The sequence below is a fragment of the Channa argus genome, chromosome 1 (assembly GCF_033026475.1).
Source record: "Channa argus isolate prfri chromosome 1, Channa argus male v1.0, whole genome shotgun sequence".
NCBI classification, from domain to species: Eukaryota; Metazoa; Chordata; class Actinopteri; order Anabantiformes; family Channidae; genus Channa; species Channa argus.
Window position 1 is genome coordinate 16,614,415 of NC_090197.1, and position 17,981 is coordinate 16,632,395.

At 40.8% G+C, this 17,981-nt stretch overlaps 2 protein-coding genes across 4 annotated transcripts; both read left to right on the forward strand.

Moving 5' to 3' along the window:
• Positions 1–3,704: 3,704 nt before the first annotated feature.
• Positions 3,705–8,737, forward strand: matn1 (matrilin 1). Of its 2 annotated transcripts, XM_067502665.1 has the most exons (10): positions 3,705–3,998; positions 5,163–5,347; positions 5,474–5,638; positions 5,724–5,946; positions 6,872–7,006; positions 7,098–7,276; positions 7,367–7,598; positions 8,176–8,328; positions 8,478–8,558; positions 8,678–8,737. In XM_067502665.1, exons 1-10 carry the CDS (start codon positions 3,911–3,913, stop codon positions 8,725–8,727), a joined length of 1,491 nt encoding a protein of 496 aa, XP_067358766.1. In that variant the 5' UTR covers positions 3,705–3,910; the 3' UTR covers positions 8,728–8,737. The 2 variants fall into 2 exon arrangements, with proteins under 2 accessions (XP_067358766.1, XP_067358775.1); XM_067502674.1 differs by lacking the exon at positions 6,872–7,006 and having other exon boundaries at positions 3,706–3,998.
• A 429-nt stretch (positions 8,738–9,166) lies between these two features.
• Positions 9,167–17,825, forward strand: sesn2 (sestrin 2). 2 transcript variants are annotated; one of them, XM_067502615.1, is made up of 11 exons: positions 9,167–11,373; positions 12,370–12,435; positions 13,410–13,598; positions 14,021–14,203; positions 14,485–14,712; positions 15,281–15,419; positions 15,516–15,631; positions 15,805–15,888; positions 16,889–16,995; positions 17,084–17,228; positions 17,479–17,825. In XM_067502615.1, the coding sequence occupies exons 1-11, from the start codon at positions 11,038–11,040 to the stop codon at positions 17,563–17,565; spliced, it is 1,680 nt and encodes a 559-aa protein (XP_067358716.1). In that variant the 5' UTR covers positions 9,167–11,037; the 3' UTR covers positions 17,566–17,825. The 2 variants fall into 2 exon arrangements, with proteins under 2 accessions (XP_067358716.1, XP_067358725.1); XM_067502624.1 differs by lacking the exon at positions 9,167–11,373 and adding an exon at positions 11,423–11,775.
• Positions 17,826–17,981: the final 156 nt, after the last annotated feature.

Here is a 17,981-nt window from a genome sequence, read left to right on the forward strand (position 1 = left end):
TAGTCAGTATTTGTGAGCAGTGTACAACAAACAATACTGTAATGTTGTCAGCAGATTTAGGTTTTCTTAAATGTCCTCTTATTTGTCTACAACTAAACACTCTACCTGTGGATATCCACAGGTAGAGAATAGCATGTAAACGAATGAGGAGACTTAGTCAGTGGTCTCTTAGTCAGTGGTTTCTAGGCAATAGATATTCCATATATTCACTGATAAAGAGTAAATTCTTAATCTGTGTTGCCATCTGCTGTGTTCACACACTTACTGCACTTTCTACACCATTTATTCTTAGTATGCAAGTCAGTTTTAGAGGCTAGTAGAAACCAAATCCCTATATAAAACTCTGGCTCTGAAAAAGCTGAAGGCGTTTTCCGGAGACTAGGAAAAGGCGTTGGGGACCTATGTGTCATTTTTGCTCTCAGAAGTCAAAGTAAAACAAAAAGTTTCTTGTTTTAAGTCTAGTTAAAATTCTTGGTTCGTAGTCCTGCTGTATGTAAAGTTTGAAGTAAAGCTTAGATGTGGGAGTAAGAAGGAAGTATTTGATGAGAGCGAGAAGGAGGTGGCAGGGACCAGGGGAGCAGATAAAGGAGGGGGGAGATGGAGGAGTGAGGCACTGTGTTGGTCTGGGAACAAGAGAGGAGTGCTGAGATGAGCTGTTGCTATGGGAGGAGAAGAGAATGATATGTGGGCTCTGCCAGCAGGCGTGGGAGGGAGACGATGGGGATGAAGGAGGGGTGTGTTTGTAACACGGGGTTCTGGGATGAACAGAACTGCTGGTTATGTAACTGCTGTATTTGGGTTTTTAGATGAAGCTTCCTGCTCACTGGCTACTGAGCTGTTACTGTTGGCAGGCGGAGTGCAGCATAGATCCACACACTTGAACTTCATTTACAATGCAGACATTTCTAAAACACATGTTCGTTTCAGGAATGAAATCCATAAGAGTGAGAGCTCTGTTCACACTCGGTGGAGCTCAGCAGAGTTCAAATGATTTTAGATTTATTCACATTTGTGTGTTAGAGATCTTACTTATGTGACACCACGGTTTCATGTAGGTTTAAGTTTGTAATTAATACTTTCAGAACTTTCCTGGTGTGAACAGAGGGTGCTCAGTGCACAGCTGGAAGGCAAGTGTGTGTGTGTCATTGTTCATGTATGCGCATATGTGGGAGTGTGAAAGTACAGGTATAGGACGCTTCAGTCCAACTGATCCTACTTTGTCAATATTTTCTTAGTATTTTGAGATTTGAAGAAAGGGAACTTGTTTGGGTAATTTTGGATGTGGTGAAACATGAAGTCCACAGTCTTTCCAAACCTTGTCACAGTGTGCACACACACAACACATGCAGACACTAAGAAAACAAGGAGGGAAAACCATGAAATGCTTGGATTCAGTCAAGTAATTGAGTTTATTGATATTAGTACATAGGGTTTATTGATACAACTGTTTGAAAGTAATAATGCTGCTTGCAGAACAAAGCTGAAACATGGTTTAAAACTCCTGCAGTCATTTTGCTTTCTAGTTTAAATACCATTGGAGTGAAGATGTTTGTTTGTTATGAGAAGATACAACAAGTAGACTCGAAAGAGGAAGGAACATGAGGCAGAGTGGCCAGGAAAACAACTAAAATAAATAGCAATGCCTATAAATAAAAAATATTTTCTCAAAGTGGTATCATTTGAATGTGGCCTTCTATAAAAATGCCCAATGACACTGTAGTGGAGAAATGGAGGACTTTGTTTGTTATAGACCTGTTTTCATTTGCTCTGTGGGTCTGGCAGCAAAGTGTGATGAATATTCCCTAAACTGAGTTTACCAAAGTGGTCGGGCTGCTGGCAGTGATAGAGGATTTGACAGGAACATTTCCTTTTTCAGTGGAAAAAAAGCAAATATGGTCCTTATACTGGATTTCTGTTTTGCTATCCGAATGTACACTGACAAGGACAGAAAAGGGAAAATCAAAATTGACTCCGCAAAAATAAGTTTTGGGGTTACGACAGCTTTGCTAAACTGATAAAGATGTTTTATATAGCAATGTTCGCTGTATAAACATTCCTTTTAAAACTACTGAATTAGTGTGGTGTGTTTTCTCCAACCACAGCTGTAAAACCAAAAGCACCCAAATTAGTATCTGAGATAAAGAAAATCTGGCCCTTTTTTTTGATTGTTGATCAAAATAGTTTGACTAACCAATTAATTGCCCAATCAATTAGGTCTAGATTAGACATCAAAATAAAGCCAGAGATTAGGTCCAGCTTTAAATAGGGGAGAATTTACACTCCTACATGGTTGTAGACAAATTAAAGACATGCCGCATCATACAGTTGTGTGCAAAGGTATCCATCCCCTTTTTTGAAATGGCATGAACATAATCTTTAATACAAATTTAGCTCGATCATTGATATTGTTATTATTTTACAATTTTAATGTGTTTATACATCATGTATTACTTTGTAACTGGTTTTCTGGTTTTAAATAGTTACTCGAAATAGACTGCCCATCCTGATGGAAGCATGTACGACTCATCTAGCTAGCCGTGTGCCTGCCATGCAGACCATGTTACATAACCTGTGTGTTTATGCCTATACTATATATGTTTGTGTTTTTGTATTGATGTGTGTGTGTGCATGTTGTGTCTTCTCTTAAAAGCCAAATAATTAATTCCCAGAGATGACACACTGTCCCGGAATAACATCACACACTGTTGATTTTGACTGTTGATGTTTTCAGTTCAGAGGAAAATCTACTGGGCCCATTACTGTACAGACTATACCTCAAGATAGATGGAGATGTGTGTGTGTGTGGAGGGGGATGCTGAGGAATGCAGGGTTGGGTCAGGTGGAGCGGGAAGTTGGAGAGAAAAGAAGAGTCTCTGTTTAGTGTGTGGACTCTGAAGACAGATTAAAGATGTGTATGTGAACTTTTTGAAGAACGTGCTTTCCTACTGTGTTTACTCCACTGGGGCCTGGTGCCTACCTGACAGTGGAGAGGAGAGTAACGGAGAAATAGCCGGGAAGAAAAGTTAAGGTGAATGAGATGTGTTAAAGTTCCTTGGTCTGGTTCAAGGAATCTGTACCTTTACGTTTTTGTGATGTGTTAAGTTAAAATACTATAGAGTCAGAGATTTCAGAAGAAAATATTAACCAAAATGACCAAACGTGACAGAAAACACTAAATGTTTGTAAAACTCAGCAGCACTGAACTGAGCTGAACTTCAGAAGCCAGGAATTGGCTTGTATACTTTGAATTATACAAAAATGCATGTTTTTGCAAAAACAAAAAACAAAAACACAAATCACATCCCAACATGCAGTGCAGCAGGAACACTGCTGGCTGTGTATGGTGGCTCTCATTCACTTCCGCTCATAAATGTGTGTTTGCTATATGTGGGAGTGCAGGGAGAAAAGAGGAATTCATGTTGGTGTTTATTTGAGCTTTGGCCAAATCCAACCTGGGCCGACTGGGTTGGCACGTACTCTGTTCCAAACCCCAGTCGCTCCTGCACCCCCAGCCAGTCATACACGTACTGTACATACTCAGCCAATCAAGTGCACTCACAACACAAGTTTCACTACTTTAAACACACACACACATACTTGCCTCTCCTACCCATATCAAGGTGTGTTTGTCTTTCCCTGCCCACGGTTTTAGGTCCTCCCAGAGCAGGTATTTCCCTTTTTTACCCACATACACACATATACACAGGAGCTATAGAAGGGGGCTGTCTATGGGCCGAGTGTGTGAAGCTCTTGCATTGATAACCTGCAGCTCGGAGTCATTCAGTCTCACTTTGTGACGATCCCCCTCGGCTAGAACTCCCTTCATCCTGCTCTGCCTCCTTTCTGGATTTCCACTAGGAGCATTTGCTGACAAGGTCGGAGCCCCGCGTTTTAGTTGTCCCCCCTCACCATGATGCTGACCCCATCGTTGTTCCTGCTGCTGCTTGGCCTAAATGGAGCTCAAGCCAACACAGACATCCGCAAGACCGTTACCAAGGGTAAGAGTGATGACCTTTAACCTTTAAAGATCAGTCTAACTTCAAGTGAAGACACAGTGTCTCTGTGAAATCTAAGACTGTGTTTTTACTCCCTGTACTCATAAACCTTATACTGTGTCGACAAATTTGAAATTTGTCTGAAAACTTTCAGACAGGCAGTTTTTATGTTGTCTCTTTCTGCTCCAGCCTTTCTGAGTCCATCCTTGTCCATATCTTCATGGTGATATGATGTGCGTGAACAAGTGACATTAGAAATTTTTGTTCTGAATGTGGAAAACACTTACAGAGGTAATTTGTAATTGCTAAAAAGAATTGTAGCAGAGAAATAGAAAAGGTTTCATTTTTTAATTAGTGTAATCCTGTTATATAGAATTGTTTTTTGTAATTGTTTCAGTGTAATGCTTTATATTATTAGCACAAAAGGATGTAATTGCATATTTGCATATTTTAGTATGTTTGGATATTTGCCAATCAGAAGCATTTTATTTGGATTGATTAGCCATTAAAGGCAGGTGTGCACAGTATGTTTGCACAATTTGGATGATATCAGAATGGAGAGCGACAGTTGGTGCTGTGTGCGTGTGTGTGTGTGTGTGTGTGCGTGCATCAGAGAGAGAGGGTGAAAAAAAGAGTGCCAGAAGCTGGTGGGAGGAAAAACTGGAGGGAGGGAGAGAGGTGAAGGGTGAGAAGGGAGATCAGTGATGTTAAACAGACTGGAAGTTTTAGTGAGATAGCAGTTAGTTTCACAAGGCCACAAAGACCTGAACTCTCACTGAAAATCATACCGTGCCTCACACCTTATCATGTCACACATCACAAAATCATTTTTCTTTTATGCTGTACATACTGTGATTAAGATTTTCCTGAGTTTCTATATGAAAAATATTTGAATTCATATTTGCTTGTAATACAAATGTAAAAAATGTATGACTTAAATATATAGTTATGAATGACTATATTTGTAATATGTATTTATGTATACGTATTTATGTAAGACTTTTATTTATATATATATATATATATATATATATATATATATATATATATATAAACTCAACTACCTTCCCATTTGAACTTCTTTCATGCTTGTTTTTTCTGACCAAGCTTTCTTTACCTCTCTCCACCTCTCGTGCCTCTGTCGCACATTTCTATTTTCATGTGTAGTGCCAGCTTTGTGCAAGACCCGTCCCACAGACCTTGTCTTCATCATTGATAGCAGTCGGAGCGTCAGTCCTTCTCAGTTTGAGCAAGTAAAGGTCTTCCTGCTCAAGGTCATTGAGGGGCTGGATGTTGGACCCAACGCCACCCGAGTAGGAGTTGTCAACTATGCCAGCCATGCCAAGAATGAGGTATACGTACTATTAAGTAATATTTACAAGGTTTTAATGAACTTTTTCCATTTTTTTTGTCACTCGTAGTACGACTTTATAGGATGGATACTAGCTGACTTACGCAACTGACTTACTCAACTGTAGGTGTCCCTGAAGACCCACAGCACTAAAGCTGGACTGATTAAGGCTGTGACCAAGATCGAGCCCCTTTCTACTGGAACAATGACTGGTTTGGCCATCCAGTTTGCCCTGAATAAGGCCTTTAGTGAGGGAGAAGGCGCTCGTGTGAAATCTCCTGATATCAGCAAGGTCAGATACATATTTCACATACAGCCTGTAGCTGCGATTGATAATTAAGATCATAACTTTTTAATTTTTAATCTCTTCTTTACAGGTTGCCATTGTTGTGACAGATGGGCGTCCTCAGGACTATGTGAAGGATGTAGCTAAGCGTGCACGGGACGCTGGCATTGAAATTTTTGCCATTGGAGTGGGGCGTGTGGATATGCACGCCCTGCGGCATATGGCTAGTGATCCTCTGGATGACCATTTGGACTACGTAAAGAACTACAGCATCATTGAGAAACTCACCAAGAAGTTCCAGAAGGCCTTTTGTGGTAAGATAGGAGGAAAGGGAAGAAGAAGTATGAACTAAAGTGGGAAAGATACAGCATGTTTGTTTTTATGTTCACAGCAAGAGACAGTAGCAGAAACAGAAGAGATGCATTCGTTTTTTTAGTGAAATAAATGGTCAGGGATGACTAAAAGAAATTCAGTCAGGCTGGGACAGTCATTATCAGAGCTTCATCCCTGTGGAGAGAGCTGTCAGCTGGGCTCCCTGCTTGAGGGTAAGGCGTCAGGACTGTCATCTTTTCATTCCATATCATTGTTCCATCCCTTTTGTCCTCTGCTCTTTCTGGACAGGACTACAATATATTCATTCAGATACATTAAAAATTTCCAGTGCACGAGGGCATCAGGGCAGGCACAACCTTTTGGAACAAAATTCACTCTCGTTCTTCAGTCATCTCTCACATAACTGAGAGGCAAGACTGATCTGTCTGTAATTACCCATCCATTAGTGACAATCATTAAACATCTAATTAGCGATGCCCTTCGGCCTTCCCAGTCTGCAGCGGTTTTGACTGCTGCATGCCACTTGATCTGCAGCCCATGGTCTTGCTGTGGATCTTTCATCAAAGGGAAGAGTCGCATGATCACAGTGTTGAATATTATTGGATGAGCCTGAACATCATATTTAGAACAGAAAACAAATGAGATTTTGTTTATGTAAGGCTACACCAATCTATTCCACCTGTTTGTTTTAAGGATCCACTGGATTCATGCATCGTCCATGTAGATGCATTAAAAGTCATCGAGACAACGGCAGGTCAAAGTGGATCATTAAAAATAAGTGCTAGATTTTCAGATTGACATAGTTTTATTCTTTCTTCCTAACTCCAACCTCCCACATTCTCTGTGTGTGTCTACATATACTCTACTATCTGTATGTGTGTATTCTAAAAACACACACACACACAGTCGATCACCCAGTGTCAGACCTGTGCGCCAGTGGGGATCATGACTGTGAGCAGGTATGCATCACCAGCAAAGGATCATACAAGTGTGCCTGCCACAGTGGCTTTACCCTCATGGATGATGGTCGCAGCTGCAGTGGTGAGTGTGGTTATGGTGTGGATGAATGTGTTTGTCCAACGTGGTCACTTTGCTTCCACATTTACATGTTGCTTTGTTGTGTGTTTGACAGTGCAAGCTTGCAGCAGCTCAGCACAAGATGTTGTGTTTCTTATCGATGGCTCTAAGAGCATTCGTCCTGAGAACTTTGAGCTGGTCAAGAAATGGATCAACCTGATCATAGAAAACATGGAAATTTCTGAAAACAAGATTAATGTCGGACTGGTGCAGTACTCCAGCACAGTCAGACAGGTATGTTGACATGTTGTTCGCCTGTAGTGTTACCAGAATTAGCCACTTCCTTACCTTCCTTATGAACATCCTGCTTCTGTCCTCAATTAGGAGTTTCCCCTAGGTCGCTATAACAACAAGAAAGACTTAAAGGAGGCCGTGAAGAAGATGGACTACATGGAGAAGGGAACCATGACTGGTCAGGCCCTCCGCTACTTGGTGGGAACCGGCTTTAGTGTTGGTCAAGGTGGCCGGCCTGGAGTCACCAAAGTGGGCATCGTCTTCACTGATGGACGCAGTCAGGACTACATTTCAGATATTGCCAAGGAAGCGAAAGAGAATGGTAAGAAAATTGAATTATAAACAATAACCCAGAAATCTGTTCTCTCCTTTCTTTTTGTCATAAAATAAGTAGACTTAACACGTTCCTTTCTGTGTGGGCTTTACATTAAGAGAATAACTAAGACCTAAAGCTGAACCATAGACACATTGCTGTATTGCATACGTTACCACTGCGCTGTGTTATCACTGTGCCTTTTCCTTTTGTGGCATTTTTTCCTTACATGCACACAGTGCCACAAGTTTTTACTTTACAATGTTCGACAAGAATTTTCATTACACCTTTTTTCCTGAGTACACTGCTGCAAATACTATACTTTACAGATGTTTTATTGACTTTGGAACATGTTGCTTGCATATGTCTTTAGTTTTTTTTGTTTTTTTGCCACCGCCTATAGTGTTAGACACAGAGTCAAAAAAAAAAGCAAGTAAACAAAGAATGTCAGTAAATGATCTGACTAGGGATTAGTTGCCGTCAGAGTTTAAAAAATCTGCATGATTTGAAGTTGAATGGGCTATCGGAGGCCATTCCCCACTGCTAAAATACCTACATATGAATGAACCATTTGTCCGTGTTGCAGGCAACAAGATGTATGCTGTTGGAGTGGGCAGTGCAGTGCCCAGTGAGCTGAAAGAGATTGCATCTGAGCCCATTGCCGAGCACTACTTCTACACTGCAGACTTTAAGGCTATGAACCAGATCGCCAAGAAGCTGCAGATTAGCATTTGCCAAGGTCAGAATTTGCCATTAAATACAAACATTAATAAATAGTTGTATAACTACTTTTTTATGTATAGACTTAATAAAAACTTGAATGAAATGTTAACAAAACAACAACAACAGAAACGTTACAGTAAGAACATATTCTTTCTAATCCCACAGAGGAGGACCCCTGTGAATGTGACTCCCTCGTAAAGTTCCAGAAGAAAGTAGAAGAAGCCTTACAGGTGTTAACAAAAAAATATATCCTTTCCAAACATGAAATGGTCTTTGAATATAGTGCTGGGATGGAGTGTTTCAGTGTTGTTGTCATGTTTACTTAATGATCATTTCCATTGTTGTTGTCCTTGACAAAAACCTACTAGAGAGTATGTCAAAGAGAATCGCCTTGCTGGAGAACAAAATCGTTTGAGGACTCTCATCCCACTCTCCTTTATATATCGACACACACAAACACTTCCTGTAAAATACTGAAGAGGAATCTGGTTGTTGTGTGTGTATGTGTGTAAGCCCTGGCTGCTTGTATCCTGAGCTCTCCTTAACCACATCTGTCTTCTCCTTCCTTGGTCTTACCTCTTCCACCTTTGGCTCTCGGGGCCACGAAGCTCCAGTTGCCATGGGGATAACCGGAGTTGTCTGAAGGTCCTCCTTCAAAGCCAGCCTGTGTGTCTGCTAATAAAAGTCTTCCCTCATAGGGAAACAGTAAGAATACGCTTAAGGCTTTTTCTTTGTTAATGCTACAATGTTAAATCCTCATAAACCCCAGAGTTTGTTCCTTGTCATGTCAAACAGAGCAGCACCTCACGTTCACTTCTCAGTTTATATCTTTTACTATTATCTTTACCTCTCTTTCCGTTCATACGTACGTGAAAGCTTCAGCTTTATTGTCCTCCCCTCACACAGTTATCTATTATTATATATAATATGTATATGTATTCAGGTAAAATATTATAAGATCTTTCTAAGAATTAGGGTACACTATTGATATTTTTTTTAACTTTTCCTTAATAAATAAATTGTAAAACTACTTTATGCCAAATTTATATAGCATACACATGCACACACACAGATACAAAAAAATAAACAAAGATGAACACTGATCAGCCTGTACATTGATTGAAATTGAAATTTAATGACGTTCATAATAGGTGTCAAACACTGTTCTTGCACCTTGCTGTGCAAGGGGCTGTGTACCTGCAGACCAGTCAAAGTACCCATGTTGACTCCTGTCTAACACATCATTAAAATCACCTGGTATATTGAATGATGGAGCTTCTCTGTGTTGACCGTTTTAGCTTATTCAACACAATTTAGTACACAAAGCCGATTATTATGAGGCAGTGGCACCAACACATGGGCTCTGAGGACCAAAGGGTAGTTAGATGTGTGTTTCCAGAAAAACGGTGTAGTTCTCCATAATGACGGGGCCTTAAATTGACAACTTAATCATTCCCAGTTCTGCATGACGTTTTAAAAAATACTTGCAGGAGTCAAATGCTTCACAACCGATCACAACAAAAGTTGGATCCATAGTCTAGTATAGATTATTGGGAGTTCCCTATGAATTAAAGACTAAGTCTTCCATTAGAAATCAGGCGTGCAAGTGAAATATCAGTCAATCTGTATTGTCCCCAAAGAAGGAAATGTGGTTAGCGGTCAGGAGAAAAATGAATAAAATCAAGATCTAAAACGGCTAGTGGTAAGAATATATATATTAGAATAACAAAAATGTATAATTAAGTCATTAATTTAAATATCGGTTATTTTTAGGTAGCCTAATTAATCGAATATATTGTTTAGTTAAGTATAATTAATAATGCATTTTCGTATACAATGGGGAGACATTCCCTTACGCTCTGCTGTGTGTTGAAAAATCCATTGAATAAATGATAAAGAGGCAATCAAAGAAAAAGTAGTCATATGGACTAGTAATTTTTAGTCCGCGAAGTATTGTAATATTGCACTCATGTCGTTTTAAATAAGTAAAACGTACAACAGTACAAGGAAGAAATACACAAAATTGTTGTTATGTAGGCTCGTTTCTCAAGTTTGTTTAAGTATAAACAAATGAAAAACCCTAATTAACCCAACCGAGCACTTACAAAACAACCGGTGAAAGCAGCGGTTTATTAGTGGAAAGTTTCAGGAAACGTCAGCGTGACGTTGCGTAACAGGAAAACAAGCGAACAGCTGAACCAAGCCGGAGAGTGAATTCTGTGGTATAAATATTATCGGTGCCTCATGCAAAGTGCTTTAAAACATAAATTAGATTCCGCTCTGGTTAGGGAGTCTAGCTCAAATACAACTTGCCGGCCTGTATGCTGGGTTTAACGATCGGACCACCGTCAAATGCGTTGTAAAAACAATTTGCAGGCTGTGCTAACAGCGGCTAAAGTAGCTTAACGCGCTAACCGGCTGTCTGCGCGGTCAGGTGAGGTTTGTGGGAAAGGGGAATACCTGGCCGCTGTAAAGGTTGACGGAGCATCTTGGTTAATGATTAGTAGAAGAGATGATTGCGCAGTAACTTAAGACAGGCGACAGCCACTTTGAAGCTCCAGCATTTGTCATTGGAGAAAACCCCCTTTTGCATCAACCGGATTTTACAGGTTAGGGTGGTACTTGAGCTAACGTTATAGCTAACTGTATTTAGCAGTTTCGTTAGCTAACTACCTCGGCTTGGGTGACAAAACACACCGAGGTGGTTCGGGGACCAAGACAAGAGATGGCCACTAACCCCGTGGCTGGCGTCACCTGCCAGGCTGATGGAGAAAACACACCGGGGGTGTGTGGCTCTGGCCGCTCATGTCGCCATCAGTCCGAGTCAGAGACCGATGTTGGCCTGACTTTCAAAAGCTTAGCACGGCTGTGCAGCAGGGACCAAAAGGACAGGGCAGCTGCTTTGGAAGAACTGAGCCAGGAGTTTGTGGCGTGTTTAGGACGGGACCAACCGGGCTCGGCAAGACTGAAACAAACTCTCCTGCATCTCCTTCGGTTGTCCAGGTCGTGTCCGCTGCAGGATGTCCGGGGTAGAGCAACCGAGCTGCTGCGGAGCGCACAGGTACAGTTTCCTATAATGTTGACAGCCTCGTAATATTTACAGAGCAGCGGGGACACATTAAACAGCGGCGGGGACATGTTTCCCAACAACAAATATGTAATTGCTCGTAATGACCTTGCATTCGATCTGCCTCAGTTATCAGCTTATTAGGCTTTCTCTTAGGTTGCTGGTTATTTCATCAGACGTTCAAGTGTAGGAGGTGATGCAAGCCTCTGCCGCTGTGTGTGCACTGACAAACAGGCCGGACACGCCCACCCCCAGTGCTCTGAGAAACACAGCAGACACACCCCCAGCCCTGCACTCACAACTCTGTCAGAAATACACAGATTGCGTTTCATACACGTCCAGTTTATTAGTCTTCTGTGTTGAAAAATAAAACGCCATCGTTTTCCTATGATGTCGGTGAGTGAAAAGCGCACTTTGGTTAAAATGTAATTTTAATAGGGTATAATTTATGTAAGGGGTCTCTGGTTACAGTACAGGTGATACATTGTAGGGCTAGTCGAGTTCAGAGCCTGTCTGCTATCATTTAGTCGAACCGAGATTGCTATGTGCCACATTTTAAATAAATATTAGATATTGTTGTAAAAGGTTGTTAATTCACTTATTCTAACATTTTTGTTTTTATGAATTTAAAAGAATTTTGAGATGGGGTCTGCATTGTATAAGCCCCGATTTAGATATTTTAAAGTTGAAGCTGTTTGTCAGTCAGCAACTATGTAGTTTATGTCATTTCAAGCAAAAGTGTCTCTGGTTCTCGGTGAGGATATTTTGCAGCTATTCATTGTCTTGGTAAATCCCCAATTTAAGGTTTTCCAATAGAAACAAAAAGCAATTTAAAGACGCTGGCCTGGGCTTTGAGAAATCCTGAGGAGTTTTTTCCATTATTTTCTGCCATGTAATTGATCAGATATTTTATGGAAGCTAAATGACAGACCAATGGGGAAATCAAAATTATTTCTTTCTGTTTATGTTGTGTCTTTTCCCCACCACTAGGAAAAAGGAGTTGAAGTACCTCGGGCTTTGGCCTCAAGTCCAAGTGCCTTTATTCCTGCAAAAGAGGTGCGTATAAAATTCATAGATTTTTAAAAAATCTTGTAGTATGAATCACACGTCATACTTGATGTGCAACTCAAAAGACCTGCCGAGAAGTGTTACATTCCTTCAGAAAATACAGTAATATTACGGCCTGTAAAATCACATCATATTCATATCCAGTGTTTCTTTTTCTCATAATACGACCGCACACAAATATTGGAAATGTTAGTTGAAAGTAGCACACAGCTACTTTTTTTTCTTTTAGATGTTAAATGGGGTTATTAATATATAAATGAAGCTCAGTTGGTAAAGGCAGTCGTCCATGGACCTCAGGGTCAGTGGTTCAATCCCCGGCATTGGCTATAAGTCCTGTAGAAATAAGGAGGGTTGTGTCAGGAAGGGCATCCGGTGTGAAAACTGTCAAATCAACATGGGGACAATGATCCGCTATGGCGACCTTGAACTCACGGGATAAGACGAAAGGCCAAAAGAAAATGTAAATGTACAGATGACGGATCCTAATAATTAAAGAATGATTTTATTTTATTTTAATTATAAAGAATGATTTTATTTATTATTAAAATTTTCTTGGTATTTTAGTTGAGAAAATCAAATTTGTGTTAAGAGTTTTAATGGCTGATTGGTCATATCTAATATGTAGTAAGTTGTGTAAGCAGTGCGGCTCAATATTCTGCTGCAATACTGCAGTGTGTGTTGCCTCATGTCATCAGGAGAAGCAACACCACAGATGTGTTGCCAAAGCTGACGACTGAAAATGCTGATTTCATATGTGACTCACTCCAGTCGCTAGAGGAAGGAGAAGGTGGGAGTGATGTGCCAGCTAACAATATTTTCTGCCTCATAAGGCTTCTTGTTTGCAGATTTGAGCAAAACATTTTAAGTTCTTCCGTGGCAGTGTGTCCTCTAGCACAGTAATGTGAGGTTATTTGACAGGAACTGGTCAGTTGTTAATAAGAACTTTGTTTTGTCTTCTCTAGATTTTAAAAGAAGTGTCGGACCATGACATCTTGATTGAATCCTTTCTTTCACTGGGTCATGTGGATCACATCACCATGGTGATGGCACTGCACCACGACTACCTCAGCTGCTTCCTGAAGACCCAGCATGCTCTTTTTGAACTGGACGGCCCCTTGCCACGTCACTGGAGACACTACATAGCCATTCTGGTAACAAAACCACAGCATATGAAGTTGCAACTTGAGAAATTGGCGTCAAACCTGATGTTCAGTCAAGAACGACATTTACTGCATATCTTCTGTCCATCTGCCCTTTCTGTTACCTTTCTGAGGTTTCTCCCATTTTGTCCTCGAGTAAGGAATCTTTTTTTTTTTTTTTTTTTGGAAGTTTGGCATTTGATGATTTGGGGCTTTATGGTGTCAGATTCTGATATTAAATATATATCAAAAATATTTTAAAACACAATTTAAAAAGTAAGTTGAATGAAAAATAAATCCTGAATTTCCAGCAAAAACAAACAAACAAATTATTAGACTGATTCCTGGCTGAAGGGGCAGATTTGCATCAAATTTTAAATATATCAGTGTATTCATTACGTGTTTTTTATTTATATTTTATTTTTTTTACACAGGCTGCGGCTCGACACCACTGCTCGTACCTGGTGCAGCAGCACAGCGTGGGATTCCTGGAGGCTGGAGGGGAGGAGAGTTGGCTGGGCAGCCTCAAACCGGCTCCCACCAAACTGCGCAGCCTACAAACACTCAACAAACTGCTGGCACACAGACCATGGCTCATTACACAGAAGCACATCCAGGTCAGACACAACACCTACTCATTCCCTGTGTCTCATTTTTCTGCATTTTTGTGTGATCATACTCTGTCATCATATACTATTAATCCTATTCAATATATTGGATTTCTGACTTTTTTCTGACCAATTACCAGAGAGTCAGAGTTCAGGCATTAAAAATAAAGTAGCAGACAGTGAATAAGCAGCACCCATCCAAAAAAAAAAAGAACTCTGATGGGACACTGACACTGAAGTCCCACTAATGATTGTTGAGATATTTCAACATCCCTCCCTCTGTCCTGCAGGAGCTGGTGTGTCCTGGTGCAGAGCCTCGCTGGTCATTGGCAGAACTTATCCATGCTGTCATCTTGATGGCGCACGCTCATTCACTCTGCTCTTTTGTTTGGGGTTGCGGCATAAACCCTGAGCCTGACCACATCGGAGGTTACACCTTCCGACCTCCTTCACCCACTCGCCTTCCTCGTAGCCCCCGTAGTCCCAATAGCCCTGCTCATGAAGACAGCAGGCAAGAGGTGAGTCAAAATAGTTGTTGTTCCGCACATTTCTGATGGCCAGAAAGGGGTGTTAGCTAACTGGTGTGAACGGTGCAACAACAGCAGAATGAAGCAGTTTGGTCTCTGTTTTAAGACATGGCTCATTTCACTTTCTTGATTTTAACGGCTTTCGGCTTGTCTCTATGGGGGGTTGCCAATGCGGAACATGTTCTGCACGTTGATTTGGCATATGCTTTTTATTATGCCAGATGCCCTTCCTGCCCATAAGCCGGGATAAAATGGGAGGGTTGTGCCCTTCCTGCCACAACCCTCCTATTTTATCCAGGTTCGAGGCCACCATCAAGGTGGCCCTTGCTAGTTGAACAGAGCCGTGCCTAGTGGGGTGGGATTCAATCCCGTGGTCTTCTGCATCCCAAACTGAGGTTTGGGATGCAGAAGACCACAAACTGAGGTTTGGGATGCAGGAAACCTCAGTTTGGGATGCAGTTGATCCACCTGGCCCCACATTTTGCTTTCTTGATTTGCCTTTGAGAAAAACAAAATACTAATGAAATCCACAAAGCCCTTTCTCTCATTTCATCTCCAGTTGGCTGATGGAGTAATGGAGGTGGAGGTGTTAATGAAGAGGATGGTGGAGCTGCAGCAGCAGCAGGAGGAGGAGGAGTGCACACAGGAAGAGATGGTTACTCGCTTTGAGAGGGAGAGGAGCGAGGGCATACCAACAGGTTCAGATTTGCATGTTTTTTTCCTGTGCTTCACTCTGTCATTTAGCTGCTTCGCATGTGTTTATTCACTTGTGCCTGTTTGTGTTGTTTGTTAAGCGGTGGTGCGGGGTGATCCACCTGACTTAGTGCTGCACCTGGTAGAAGATGCAGAGTTCAGATATGAGGACTTTGCACCAAAAGGAGAGCAGGCACCACCCACCATGAGGGCACAGGTAATGTGGAGCTATTCTGCATGTTTGGGTTCATTATTTATGGAGTATATCTGAGTTTAGGGGATTTACAAAGACTTTAGGAGACATTTAAAGATTAAACAAATTATTGTGAATTGGTGTTAAGTTGTAGCTTTTAACTTGGATTTGTTGATGTTGATTTCCGGTGTGTGCAGGACTATTCTTGGGAAGACCACGGCTTCTCTTTGTTTAACAGACTTCTGCCAGACATGGGCCAACTCTTGGATGAGAAGTTCCAGGTACACTTACTCTTAACCAAACATAATTACACTAATACGCTCCAATAAAGTTATTTATTGATGGTGTATGACTGATTTCAGGTTAATATGAGATGTCGATACGCATGTGGGCTTTAAGTGAATGATACACGCTCCTAAATATTCTGAACTAAGATTTGTATGACCTACAGTAGAATGAGTCCAGGTTTGTAGAGACAAACAAGGAAAACAAGGCATTGGTTACTATGAGTGTATAGTATAGTAGAACCTTGGGTACCAACCTGGAGGGTTGCACCATAATTACCTAGGAAATTCAAGGCTAAAATTATTCAATAGGAAATTTTTCTTCTTTGATGGAATTCTGTGAACGAGTGAGTGAGAAACCTGAAATGTGTTTTAGGGAGGGAACTTTTTATGTGCCAGAGTTTACTTGCAGAGTTTCGGAAGGAAAACAACAATATTTGTTTGTAATACAACATTGTTATGCTCATGTATTAATTTGTTAGCTGTGTCACAGATGCAAGTCTATTTATAATTTTTTTGTTAAGCTCATCTGGGCTTGCCACTTACTATATGTGCGTGACACATATTGAATGACACAACACATCTCAACACAAAGTTTAATCAACTTATAAATTATTTCTTAATCATCACTAGAGGTTCTTCCTCCCCACATTTATTACTTTGGAACTTTGTCAAACAAATCTGGACCATTCAATGGTCCAGATTTGCATAAATTTAGTATTGTTTAAAAGAAATTGTTTCACTTCTCGTACTCAAGTAAAGAATTTGAAGTGATACTTCTAATTGTAGTTGAGCACTTTTTAAGTTAGGTACTTGCACTTTTACATAAATATTGGGTTTGTGTACTTATGGTATGGAAGACTGTTTTGGCATCCTGACGACTACCTGATGAAATAAGAGCTTGAACTTTGGTCATTTTTCAGAATATAGCTTGATTTACTATTAGAGAACAAACTATTGAGCATATTGTTAACGCAATTAATTTGTCCTATTTCAGGTTGCGAGTGACTTGACCTACCACAGGATGGCCATGCATGAAGGTGTAGATACTCTCACTCTGAGGAAGGCTCTGTGGAACTACATCCACTGCCTCTATGGCATCCGGTCAGTGTCACTAAGAAATAAAATTTTACCATTCTTTTGTGTGTGTGTGTCTGCTAGGTCACTAATGTTTGTCACTCTGCGTGTACAGATACGATGATTATGACTATGGCAGCGTGAACGTATTGTTGGAGCGCTCTCTGAAGCTCTTTGTTAAAACTATGGCCTGTCACCCTGAGCAGACCACGGCACGCATTTATAACGCCTTCTGGAGGCACTTCAGACACTCAGAAAAGGTATGGACAAGTTCAAAAATGCACCTGACCCAGACTCTAAAGTAAAGTGAATTAATAATTTGACATTTTAACATCTTGTCTTTGGTACCTACCCAACAAAGAACTAATCATTGACATTTCAGTGTGTTGTCTTTTTTCCTTTCTTTTTAAATGTCAACAGACAATGAAGTATTACAGACATGAGAGCGTGTCACCTATTAACCTGGTGATAATGACATGCTTCTGTTTTCTGTTTTTTTTTTTATTGCAGGTTCATGCAAACCTAATAGTGATGGAAGCCCGCTTACAGGCAGCCCTCCTTTACACCTTACGAGCCATCACACATTACATGAGATGACACACTCATACACATTTTTGCAGATGCTGAGCCAGCTGTGGCATGCCACAGCCTAACGCATTAGACAACACCAACACTCTTGCGCTCGTTCGCGCGCGCACACAGACACACACACACACAGACACACACACACACACACACACACACACACACACACACACACACACACACACACACACACACACACACACACACACACACACACACACACACACACACACAAACAAACAAACAAACAAACAAACAAACAAACAAACAAACACTACAGTGTATTTTTATATATAGATATCTAATTTTTCAGTGTTAATGGTTTGATGCTGCTTTGCAACTAGGATATCTGATTATTTAAATGTTACTTGATTTGCACTGAAATGTATCTGGTTGTGTTTTCTCAGAACAACGCTTTAAGGTCAAGT